This window comes from Anastrepha obliqua, chromosome 3 (assembly GCF_027943255.1).
Source record: "Anastrepha obliqua isolate idAnaObli1 chromosome 3, idAnaObli1_1.0, whole genome shotgun sequence".
Lineage (NCBI taxonomy): Eukaryota > Metazoa > Arthropoda > Insecta > Diptera > Tephritidae > Anastrepha > Anastrepha obliqua.
The window spans coordinates 30,710,682-30,723,455 of NC_072894.1; the positions used below are offsets into that span (position 1 = coordinate 30,710,682).

The 12,774-nt window shown below is 36.6% G+C and overlaps 1 protein-coding gene across 2 annotated transcripts in view; it reads left to right on the top strand.

Annotated features, from left to right (window-relative positions):
- LOC129241598 (cAMP-dependent protein kinase type I regulatory subunit) overlaps positions 1 to 12,774 on the top strand; it is an 88,602-nt gene that overhangs the window by 37,758 nt on the left and 38,070 nt on the right. Inside the window, exon 4 of one of the 2 annotated variants that reach the window (XM_054878024.1) lies at positions 8,241 to 8,255. The exons of the other annotated variant lie outside the window; for it this stretch is intronic. Within the exon in view, the coding sequence (XP_054733999.1) occupies positions 8,241 to 8,255 (15 nt within the window). The remainder of the gene's footprint in view (positions 1 to 8,240; positions 8,256 to 12,774) is intronic. 2 annotated transcript variants of the gene reach the window in all.

Genomic DNA, 12,774 nt, shown 5'->3' on the forward strand with positions numbered 1-12,774 from the left:
TCCAATAGTTGTTTTCCCACAAATTCTTTCTTTTTTGGTGAGTTACTTCACGCACACTTCTCGATAAGGACCAAATATTAATTCTTATTAACTTTCTCACTTTCTGGCAAAAAAAAAAACCCCATTAGCATCGCCTTCTTTTTTTGACTGAAAAGGATGCCGTTTTTTTTGGTCTTGCTTTATTCGGAGCTGTTCACTCACTCACCTGATGTCTGGATTGCATGTCGGCTGATAAGTGTTGGGTCGGCTTCAGCCTTGGAAATCATGCGTTTGCCGATATCTTGCTGTCCCCTTTTTGCATGAAATTCAGGTACTTTAAGATCAACTTTGCAGCAACAGGGCGCAAACTCAAATCATTAACTGCAATGTCCTGAACGGATCCATAATCATTTTTCAAATCGTCACCCAGTCCTCTGTTCTCTAATTGCGGGGTATTGATAAACTGTTTTTTCACTTTATTGATGTTTTCATTACTTTTCAATGCCTACGGCCTGCCACTGCGTACGTGTTCCGAACGATCGATGGGCTCCCAATTTTTTTTGACGCGTGCCACTCGTAAACGGCTGTTTTCTTTAGAGTATCATTACCGAAAGAGTTTGCGAATATTTTAAGGTTTTCTCTCCATTCAATCCATTTTAACGCAAAATTTAATACAAACTCGTGGCACTTTTAAAAATTTGTGTGAGACGTTGTAACTTTTACAAATGCCAAGTAATGGTGGAAATGCTAATCTCAGATGTGGCAATCTACAAAATGGATTGAAATGTTTTTTTTTATATTTTTGTTATAATTAGATAGAAATGAAATGTTATCTTTATAAGAGTTAATAAAAATCGCAAAATATTACCTTCTTAGGACAATATTTTAAGATGCAATTAAATTTGGAAAAATAAGCTAAATTTTACACAGCTATTAAACTGCATATAACAAAGGTTTTAAGTTTTATGTTTGCAACTAATAACTGCTTTACGAAAATAAAGTAATAATAATTTATCACTCACAATGCAAGCTCGAGTCATTCGATGTTACCCAATACATCAATAACTCTAAATAGCGTTACAGGCTACCTTAGAAGGCGTGAAAACGCTCTGGAATCAATCTTAACATGAACAACAACCAAAACTGAATGCAAACATGTGTATGTATAAATACTTATGTATGTATTTACATATGTACGCACGTACGTCGGGAAGTGAAAATGAAAATTTTGAATGCAACATTTTGTGCAAAAATTCACGATGTTGTTAGTTGCACCTCTTAGCATACGATGAGATAATTAATATTATATTTTGTACCCTTATATCTGAGATAGAAAGCCAACTTTCAGCAGGTATGGCAAAAGTGATAATAAAAAAAATCCTCCCTAACGAACTATATATGCATATTACACCATTGCGCTTACACCCTTTACCGAGTGTTGGGCCGAGATCCTGCGCCAATTTGTGCGTGCGTCTTAATGTTCTTCCCCAAATAGTGGGCGCCACCTCCGAACGGCAGATGATTTTTTTATGAGCATCTTTTTCATGGCAGAAATACACCCGTAAGTTTGTCATTTCCTGCTTTAGCTCGTTACGGAAGCGGAAAATTCACTGAAATCAAAGCACGAAAGAGCTTTTAACCTTTTTTTATAAAAATTTCGACACATCAAATGTACGTATACCGAAAAGCAAATGGGATCAAATCTGATACAAACTTTGTAGTATCTGCTATTTGAAAAGTGAAAAACAAAAAACAATTTAAAAGTGAATGTATTTTACCCAAAATAAGTAGTAAAGAGCTTTTTTACATTTGCTGCTCTATATTTAATACGAAGATATTGAATAGTATCCGATAAGTGTACGATAAGAGTTACAGTCAAACAAATTTTGTCAGTAAATACAGAATATTTTTTAATTTTCAATTGTCCTCTTTTTTTTTTATATATCAATAGCTGTAGCTGATTAGCTGGAAAGCTTTGATAACAGAAGGGTAAAAACTATATTTGTCAATGCAAATAATGAAATAAATTTTGTTTAAGGAAAAAATCGATAAAAAAATTCAACTAATCGACAGGAACTTTTTGAAAGAAATCACTTCAAGTAACGAAACAAGGCCATCACCATTATCGAGAATTGCAACTTGTTAAGACTGAGAAGTTCCCTCGTCCGCCTGTTATGCGTCATTGGCTATTAAGGGACCTTGCATTATACATTTCCGGGTACTGACTCAGCGTAGACATAGCTGGTCACTTGCCCAATGACTGCCCGCAGGTAGCTAAAGAAGTGATAATAGGACTATGAATAAGTTCGTGCGGGTTTTTTTCGAAATTTGAAACTTTATTGACGTAAAATGGTTACAAATTTAATATTCAAAGTATTGTCCATCGCTTACTACTACTTTTTCCCATCTTTCTGGCAATTCACGGATTCCCTTTGTGAAAAATTCGGTCGGTTTTGCCGCAATCCACGAATCGATCCATTTTTTGACTTCATCGTAATTACGGAAGTGCTGGTCAGCCAGGCCATGTTGCATCGATCGGAAGAGATAGTAATCGGATGGCGCAAGGTCTGGACTATACGGCGGGTGGGGTAGGACATCCCATTTGAGCGTTTCTAAGTATGTTTTGACCACTTGTGCAACATGTGGCCGAGCATTGTCATGTTGCAAAATAACTTTGTCGTGTCTATCGGCGTATTGCGGCCGTTTTTCTCGCAGTGCTCGGCTCAAACGCATCAATTGTCGTCGGTAGACATCCCCCGTAATCGTTTCATTCGGTTTCAGTAGCTCATAATACACAACACCCAGCTGGTCCCACCAGATACACAGCATAACCTTCAGGCCATGAATATTCTGCGCCGACGTCGATGTTGAAGCATGGCCAGGGTATCCATACGTTGCCCGACGTTTTGGATTGTCGTAATGGACCCACTTTTCATCGCCAGTCACAATTCGATGCAAAAAACCCTTTCTTTTGTGCCGTTGAAGCAGTTGTTCGCATGCCATAAAACGGCGTTCAACGTCTCTTGGCTTCAATTCATACGGCACCCAATGGCCTACCTTTCGGATCATTCCCATGGCTTTTAAACGTTTGGAAATGGTTGATTGATCAACTCCCAAAGTTTTTGCAACCTCTTCTTGCGTTTGAGCCGGATCTTGATCGAGCAATTCCTCCAATTCGGTATCCATGAACTTTGGCGGCGCACCCTCGCGTTCTTCGTCTTCCAAGCCAAAATCACCACTTTTAAAGCGTGCAAACCACTTCTGGCACGTTCGCTCAGCTAGAGCATGCTCACCATAAACTTCCACCAAGATACGATGACTTTCGGCTGCTTTTTTCTTCATATTAAAGAATTCCCCGCAAAAACACATTATTTGGCACGAAATTCGACATTTTCAAGTGTGGTAAAAATATTGTTGTTTACGCTTCAAATAAAAAACTTATACTGACGTTTGTGCCTTACGACAGTAGCTCTCCAATGAATGTTTGGAAATGTGGATCGATGGAATAATAATCAAGTTACGCCATCTGTTGTAAAACCGCACGAACTTATTCATAGTCCTATTACAAAATATGACACCATTTCGATGGTGCACTGCCTGATTCTACTATCTGTTTGATAAGAAAATATTCCAAAGCATCGCGGGAGAACTTCTTCAATTGGAGCATATTGGGTAGTCTTCCTGAGACGCAGTGAGGTTATACAATTTATTAGCTAATAAATCCAAAATGTAGATAATTTCATTGATTTTTTTTATAATTTACTAGCTTATACCCGTGGGTTTCACCCCACATTTCTATCAAAAAGTATGCAATGTAAATAAAACAACTTTAACTTTTTTAAGTCAGTTTAGGTATTATTTAAAACGATCGGATATACGACATTTTTGTTATATTATTTTGAGTATAAATAAAAAGGTTTTTCGGTGCCCCAACTCTGGAGCAGGCTACATATAATTCCTGATAAAACCAAAGCTTCTATAACATTCGGTAAAAGTTTCGTGATAATTAGCCTTGTGCCATTGCATAAACGTGGACGATCCAAATTACGCAGCATAATTATCATGGCGCCCTTTCTAAAAGCTTTTTGCGAATATAGATATTACAATGGAATGCATCAGCTGTTTTTTGTTTACATATTTACAGTGATGGCGATTAAACGATGATTTTATAACTTGTGATGTATACTGTCAATATTTGCCGCTAGTTAAACTTGCACTTTAATTTGATGTGCGTTGTTTGCTATTTTATTAATTTGGATTATTTCATATTTAATTTCAAAATAAAACTATTTTAGCTTATATACGTAATCATATAGCTTTGAGTGTAATATTTATGTAGCTAAACCGGCATTATTATCTAGGCATTGCGTAGTTTTTAAAGCATTTTTTTTAAATAAAACTTATATTTCGCTTAGATTGCTGGACTGTTTACTTACCGATAAAGCTTTACCAATAAGAGAATGCATTCAATTCAGCAATACCTCTATCGTTGATAATATAAATTCGTTTCTATATCAAATGGTATAACCCCCATTTTTCTCTAAGCTCATATTTTTTCTAGGAGTACTAAATACTAACTCCATTAAACTTTTTACCAATTTTTGGTATTCTATATTACCATAAATGCGTCCAGTGATATGCAGTATGAAAAATCCCATTTGTATAGGAGGTGTCACGCCCCATTTCTAGCTATCACTATATAATCTCTTACCAAATTTCAGTTGTCTAGCCCAAATACTTCCGGAAATATGGACAAGGAAAAATTGCATTTATATGGGAGGTGCCAAGCCCACTTTTTTGTTTTTCTCGGTTTTCTTGGAGGTGTTAGGGATTAACCTCATATAACCCCTTCCCAAATTTCATTGGTCTAGCCTAAATACATCCAGAGATATGGACTATAAAATATTCCAGTTCTATGGGAGGTGCCACGCCCCCTTTTTCGTTATACGCAGTTTTTCTGGATGTGGTAAGGATTAATGTCATATAACCCTTTACCAAATTTCAGTAGTCTAACGTAAATACTTCCAGAAATACGGACTGTTAAAAATTCCATTTGTATGGGAGGTGCCACGCCCCCTATATATATCAAAATATTTTTTAGCCCATGACCATCCCGGTAAGGTATCCAGTTCGTGTTTCAAATTTGGTTACGATCGGTTTATGCGTTTAGGACGCAAGTCGATCTATAGATACATACATACATAATTTAAATTTTATATAATATATATAGATATGAAAAAAAGTTCTATACCTCTAAAAAAGCATCCTGATAATATTTTTCTGAATTACTTGGAGCTTTTTCAGCGGCAGTCTAGTTTACAGAGTTCAAAGTGAATACATACCTATTTTCGACTACTAATGCTCAATAATGCTTTTACATCGAAAGTTACTTAACAATCTGTTCACGCCTAAAGGCCCTCCTTACGCGAAATACCCGCTTTTCGCTACCCCTGTAATATAACACTGAACTGGCATCCATACATTATAATTTTTGGTGAAAAAGCAGCATTCAGCAACCGAATGCGAAATCTGTCAATGAGCTTAAACGATTAAATTTAAATGTTAAAAATATTCGTTTATTTTTTTCTCATTCCTTTTGCTATTTAAATTCAACAATTCACAACTTTTTGAAATAATAAAATAACTAATTCCTTTTAAGTTTTGAAGTAGTGCTAGTCGGGCAATTTCAATGGGTATATTGACAATATAATATTTAATGGGAAAATATTTATTTTAGAGCAATGAAGTCTTTTAACAATTTCATCTATCGGCATGCATATTTACATACATACATGCAATATTGTTAGCGTTAGCTCGTATTTGAGCAAGAAGCACTAAGACGAAAATTCCTTGGATTATTTGCATTCATTCTTAGTTGATTTTATACAGGCTATTTGAATTTGCGCGTCTTTTGGTGTTTTGAAATAAAATATTTACAAATTTAGATTCTTTCGTGTTTCACTATTTTTATTCAAAATATGGCTATTGACAATTATAAATCCGTCAAACGGTTGATTCATGAACGTCTAATTGTTGAGAACGCCGAGTTGTCGATGTTGAAGGTTGTTCAGCCACACTTTGCACTACAACATGGCAATATTCTCAGCGAACTTCCGGTTTTTTGTCTGCCAGTCCTTTTTTCACCAACCTTTGAATTGTCGATTTACATATTTAGACGATTATTTCGAATTACGAATTTTGCAATATGTTGGTCTTAAAGATAGACCATTTTCATAATAAGTTTCAATAATGTTAACGCCTTGTGCTACTGTGTAATGTATCCAGATTAAAATTGTACTTTTGTCTACTTGATAAATGCCAGAGATGCCACGTAAAAAATGGTACCGTCTAGGAATTATTCACTACTGACATCGAAGCATCATTTTTGGAATACCCTCTATTTCGCTTTTTGTTTCCTTCTCCCAATCTGTAGTTATTTTACCTTCCTTTTGATAGAGTGCTTACGCGGCGTGCTCTAATTCGCACATAGGTTTATTTCGACATCCTACCTTACAATGCTGCAATGGTGAAGAATGGAGGTTGATTAAGGAGAGGGTGTGAAGTGGATAAATCGGAGAATTTGCTGGCAGCCCATACAATTCGCTTGGCGCAGAACTTTCGCCCTGGCGAACAAAATTCCAATCACATAAACAATTACACTTTATGAAAAGAAAAGCAACGAAAGTGAAACGCAGCAGAATATAAAGCTTTTAAAACTTTTCAACGAATTTCCTAAAGTTGGAAGTAAGAAACAAAAGAAAAATAAAGGGAAAATTAAAAAATGCCAATATATCTTTAAGTCACCAACTGCAGTTTAATACGTTCATGGATATAGTTGTCTCTGCTTACTGAATTATGTCCGTGGCAAGAAAAGTAAAAACCAAAGTATTTGATTGAAATTGTAAAGATTATTTTTGCTTTTCTTTTTTACTTTTTACATAAAACTAATTTTTAAAGAATTTATATTTTATTAATTTTTTCTTTTATAATTTTATAATTTGATTTTAAGATAATCCTGGAAAACGATTTGTAGGATTATCGGGTAAAAGTAGGACATTTACGTGCAGGTTGTTATATATTTAAGACGTTTATATTCGCTTGAGCTATAAATTCATATTTGAACTATTTTCCAGGCTATTCATATTTGAACTCTGTTCCAGACTTTTCATATTTGAACTCTGTTGTATTTGTTAGACCGCATTTTTTTCTTAAAAAGAAATTTCTTTTAATCACATAAAAAGTGAATTAAAATTGCTAGATAGGGCTAAAACTATTAGAAGACGATCAGTGGAGGCCGGCCTGTTCAATCGAGGCTCAGCGAGAAAGTAATTTATTTCGCCTAAAAAGAAGAAAGCAAGATTTGAGTTTACCAAATCCTATTTTAACTGGACAGCTGAGAAATGGAAAACTGTGTCGTTCTCTGATGAATCCAAATAAAAACTGCAGCCGGTATAAGGCGAGTAAGAAGGCCAAAATAACTACGATTAAATCCTAGATATTATGTGACAACTCCTCAGTATGGCGAAGAAAATATGTTGGCCTGGAGATGCTCCTCTGGACAAGCAATCGGTTCTATTCACCGAATAGATGGTGTAATAGATCGCTTTATGTATACGGACATTTGAAAAGATTTAATGTTGCCGTATGCTGAAAAAAAATGCCATTAAAATGGAGGTTCCAGCAGGATAACGATCATAAACATACCTCTAAGCACTGCAAAACGTGGTTATAGCAAAATGCTAAATATGTATTAGATTGAGCAGTTTGATCTCTCGCTCTCAATCCGATTGAGTACTTATGGGAGACTGTGAATTTGAAAATTAACAGAGGACATTGTACAAGAAAGGAATCACTGTTCCAAGTTGCTAAAAAAGCTTGGTTCAACATATCGCCGGAAGTTGCTTATAACTTAATTTCTTCTCTGCCAAAGAGATGTGATGAAGTCGTAAAAAATAATGGGTTTAGTAAAAAATACTAAACCTAAACGTAAATAACTTACTATTAAGAGAGCAGTGCTGTAGTTTTGGTCGTCTAATTTTTGAGTACTCTGGATATTTTCAATTTAAGTTTTTTTTGTAATATATCAAAAGTGTTGAATAATTTATGTTTTGATTTATTAATACTGAATTATTAAGAAAAACGTGGGTTTTATTGAATTATATGGTATTATTATAAATCTTGCAAGTGGGGTGCTTTAGTTTTCGCCAATACTGTACATTAATATTAGTTCGAGATCCTCACTCCTACAACAATAACAACAGCTCGACCTTCAGCGAGTGGTAGATGACATCAGCATTCCTCTAAAACAAACTGTACACTGCGATTGACTTGAGCGTAATCACGGAAGCCAATAGAAACCTTCTTCCGGTGGTATCTGACTACATACTAACTGCAGGGCCTCTAAAGCGCTCTGACCAAAATTAAATCTGAAAAGGACAAAATGTATATTTGAATTCAACAGATCAACTACCAACTATTATATTTGCTCCCTACCCAGTAGAATGGGTGCACCTCACAATGACTTCTGCTGGAGTTGTGGAGATAAAGAAGAAATTGAGTAGGTACAACACCTCCTCTGTGAATGTCCCGCACTTGAAAGAAGTCATGCCAAATATCTTGGCGATTATTTTTTTGAAGACCTGGGGAATTCGCAACATATCTCACTGGAGGGAGGGATCTCTTAAAATGATCTAAGTGCTCTTTTGTATTAAACTTTTACCGAATTACACCAAATGCAAGTTTTCATATTGCACAAGCGATTTGAAGCGAGTAGACTAATGCTTAGTGATAACCGCTCAAAAGGTGATTACTTTCAGAAAGCATCGGGGGGTTGTAAGTGATTTTATTAAAAATAATAACAAATCGAGTTTTGTCTAATAGCGGACAATAGCAAACCTCCGAGTGTATTTTTGCCATAAAGAATCTTCTCATAAAAAAACAATTTGTCGTTCGGGGTCGGCTTAAAACTGTTGGTACCTCCTTTTGTGGAACGACAGAAAGACGCACATCATAAATAGGAGGAGCAGCTCGGCTAAACCCCCAATAAATGGTGTAAGCACCAATGTATATAAATAGAGTCTTTAAGCCTTTGTAAACTCAATTCAAGTTTTGCACTATTATAGTGAATCAGCTCATCGGTTAATACTGGTCAGTATCTATTTCCGATAGTGGATTTGGCGTTGAAATAAAAACGTCATTAATTAAATAAAGGCTTTCAAGCTGCAGGTTCCGCCTTTTTTGAATTGTATTCCTAAAAAGGATATAAATAGCTCGATTGATGACTTGAAAAAGCGTGTAAAGATGCGTGTTGAAATAGAAGGCGAATTATGTGCATAGTTGAATAAAAGCTATTTGTCATAAAATAGTATACAGTAGGTTCTGTTTTTATGCGGTAGATACGTTCCGCAAGAAACAGCATAAAAAAAAACAGCATAATAAAAGCTACTAGTTCTATAGTAAAACTATAGATACGTTTCAAATGCTAAAACCGCATAAATCTGAAATAATGTAATAAAATCGCATAAAAAAGGGCACTAGTCCCATATTATAACTATAGATACGTTCCATAGACCGCATGAATCTGAAATAATTAAATAAAATCGCATAAACAAAATATTGTGTTTTTGAAAATTATATCTTTATTTAAAAACGTCAGAATCGAAAAATAAATTTAAGTCAGAAATAGAATCAGACAATGCCCACATGTTGCGCGTTCGTTTAGGATTTGGCGTAAAATCACTTTCGTCACTTTAGGAAATGTACACGTCTGATCTAGATAGTTATGCAGGCTTTTCCATACTTGTAGGGTTAGCATTTCTGATGTAATCTGTGATGAGTTTTTGCTTAGCTGGTTTAGAATCTTGTTTATATGTACAATTCCCGATAGGTCGACATGCATTTTGTAATTTAAAAAAAAACCGCACTATTTCAAAACCGCATAAAAAAAAACCGCATAAAAACAGAACCTACTGTACTGGTTCTTGTACAGGTTGCTTAAATTTGTATAAAGTGCACAGGGTACAAGAACTTTATGGACCGTACATGTTCTCGCGACCGCCGTAGCCGAATGGGTTGGTGCGTGACTACCATTGCGTAGTTGGAATCCCGGTTAATGAGCTTCAAATAATAGAAACAGTTTTTTTCTATTAGCGGTCGGCCTTCGGCAGGGAATGGCAAACCTTCGAGCGCATTTCTGCCATGAAAAAGCTCCTCATAAAAAATATGTGCCCTTCGGAGTCGGCTTGAAACTGTAGCCCGCTCCATTTGTGGAACAACATCAAGACACACACCACAAATAGGAGGAGGAGCTCGGCCAAACACCCAAAACGGGTGTACGCGCCAATTATATACAGGGTTGGCCATATTAAACTGACCCATTGAGTAACCCTATAACTTTTTACTGTAATTTCAGATCAGCTAATGACATACCGCGTTGGAAGCGTCAGTCGAAGGAGATTTATACCATGAAACAGTACACCCCAATAGAACGCGCTGAAATTGTTCAGCTGTACATTCAAAATTCCTTCTCGATTGTAAAAACGCAACGTGCGTGGAGAAAAAAAAATAAAGTGAAAAGTGCGCCGTCAAAGAACGCAATCAAGCAAATGCACAAAAGATTTTTGTCTTCCGGCACTGTGGCTAATACCCGACGTCCAAATAAAAAGCGGCCAAGACGATCTAACGAAAATATCGCGGCCGTACGAGCCAGTATCGAGTCATCGCCGCGAACGTCAGGTAATCGTCGTTCTGCTCAGTTGGACATCCCTCGGACCACTCTACGACGTATCATTCGTTTGGATTTGGGGATATTCCCGTACAAAATACAACTAAATCAACAACTGTTGCCGGCCGACAAGCCTCGTCGCTTGGAATATGCCAATTTTGTCGTCCGAATGGCCCAAACTGATGAGGATTTTTGGCATCAAATCATTATGAGTGATGAGGCCCATTTCTCCTTGAACGGAACCGTAAATAAGCAAAATTGCCGTTTCTACGCCACTGAAAACCCTCAAATTATTGAAGAGGTACCTCTCCACGACCAAAAAGTTACAGTCTGGTGTGGCATTTGCGCTGATATGGTCATTGGGCCGTTCTTCTTTGAAAATGGTCAACACCAACCATTGACCGTCAATCAAGAGCGTTATCGGGCCATGATAACCGATTTTGTGATGCCGATTGTTCGTGAAAATGGTATGGAGCACTTCTGGTTTCAGCAAGATGGCGCACCACCACACACAGCACGAGCCACCGTCAACTTATTGAAGACTTTGTTCCCTGGCCGTTTGATATCAAAAAGCGGCGATTTTGACTGGCCGCCACGATCACCGGATTTGACGCCACCGGACTTTTTTCTTTGGGGCTATTTGAAATCTAAGGTTTACGTCAACAAGCCAAAGACACTAGGCGCACTTAAGGCCAATATCCGACGGGAAATAGCCGCCATATCGGCCGAGACGCTGGCCAAAACTATGGAAAACGCCGAAAAACGGGCACATTACGCTATACGAGCTAAGGGCGACCACTTGCGCGATATCATATTCAAAAAGTGATGTAAACGAATCTCCTTGAACTAAATTAAATGTTTTTCACAATGAAACACAAAAAAATGTTTCTTTTTACATATTTTTTTAATAATCACATGGGTCAGTTTAATATGGCCAACCCTGTATATATAGTACATGTACAAGAATGATAGAGAAGTAGATTGTACCTTCCGAATTCGCCGTGTCGTAAGAGTCCATCAATAAAAAAAAAAAACGGAAGGGCAATAACTTGCTCGGGAAGAAAAAGAGTAGGCGAAAACAATGGAAACAACCAAACACAAGACGTTCCCACGACAGTCGGTTCTTCGTAACCGGAACGACCCGGATTTCTATCTGGCCAGAACTGTCACTTTACCAGCATTCCCCGTACATATATGGGGAATGTTTATGCTGCCACAACAACAAAAACAACCAACCAAACACAAGGAATTATACGCACACACATACTTTCTAGCCACGATGTCTTCCGCATAAAAATGCAAAAAACTGCATTGGAGGCTTTATATTCATTTGCGCTTTAACAAATTAACATGCGGCATTCCGTTTGCATTTTCGTTGTTTAGTTTTATTCTCAAAAATCACAATATTACCGAGCCATTCACTGAATTTTCACAAACATAAAATTTCTCCTACTTTTGTTTGTTATATATTGCGAATGGAGCTGACGTCAGAGTAAAGTACTCCTTTTTAATGACGCCACCTTCAGTACTCAATTCGCCTTGGTGCATATATGGGGGATGTTTATGCTGCTAAAACAACAACTTTTTACTCACTTTTGTGAAATTAGTTTCAAATAAAGTTTATAAATTATTCTCTGAACTTTATTTTAATTTTAACCTATTCGCTTCACTTCTACTTCTAATTAACAAACTTTCTGCTCATTTCGCTACATTGTTACAGAACTTTGCTTACGGGGTCTTCAGGGTTAACCTGTTTTACTAATGTTTAGCATATGCATCTTCTGCTAGTAACCCTCTCTTTGACCTCTTCAAATGCAAAGTTTGCGCTTCTTCAATACAAAAAACAGTCACGAGTCATAATTCACTAGACAGGAACTGATAAATACATATATACATAAATCATTCAGAATAAAAAGTGGCCTGGCCGTCTGTGAGAAAATTGTGTTGCGTGCTATTTTGACATATCCATTGTGTCGTTACAAATAATTTAAGAATGTAAATAATTTTGAATGCAGCGAAAAAGCTGCAAATTTATTAAATTATAACGTGCATATGCAGGTAAATGTACTCAC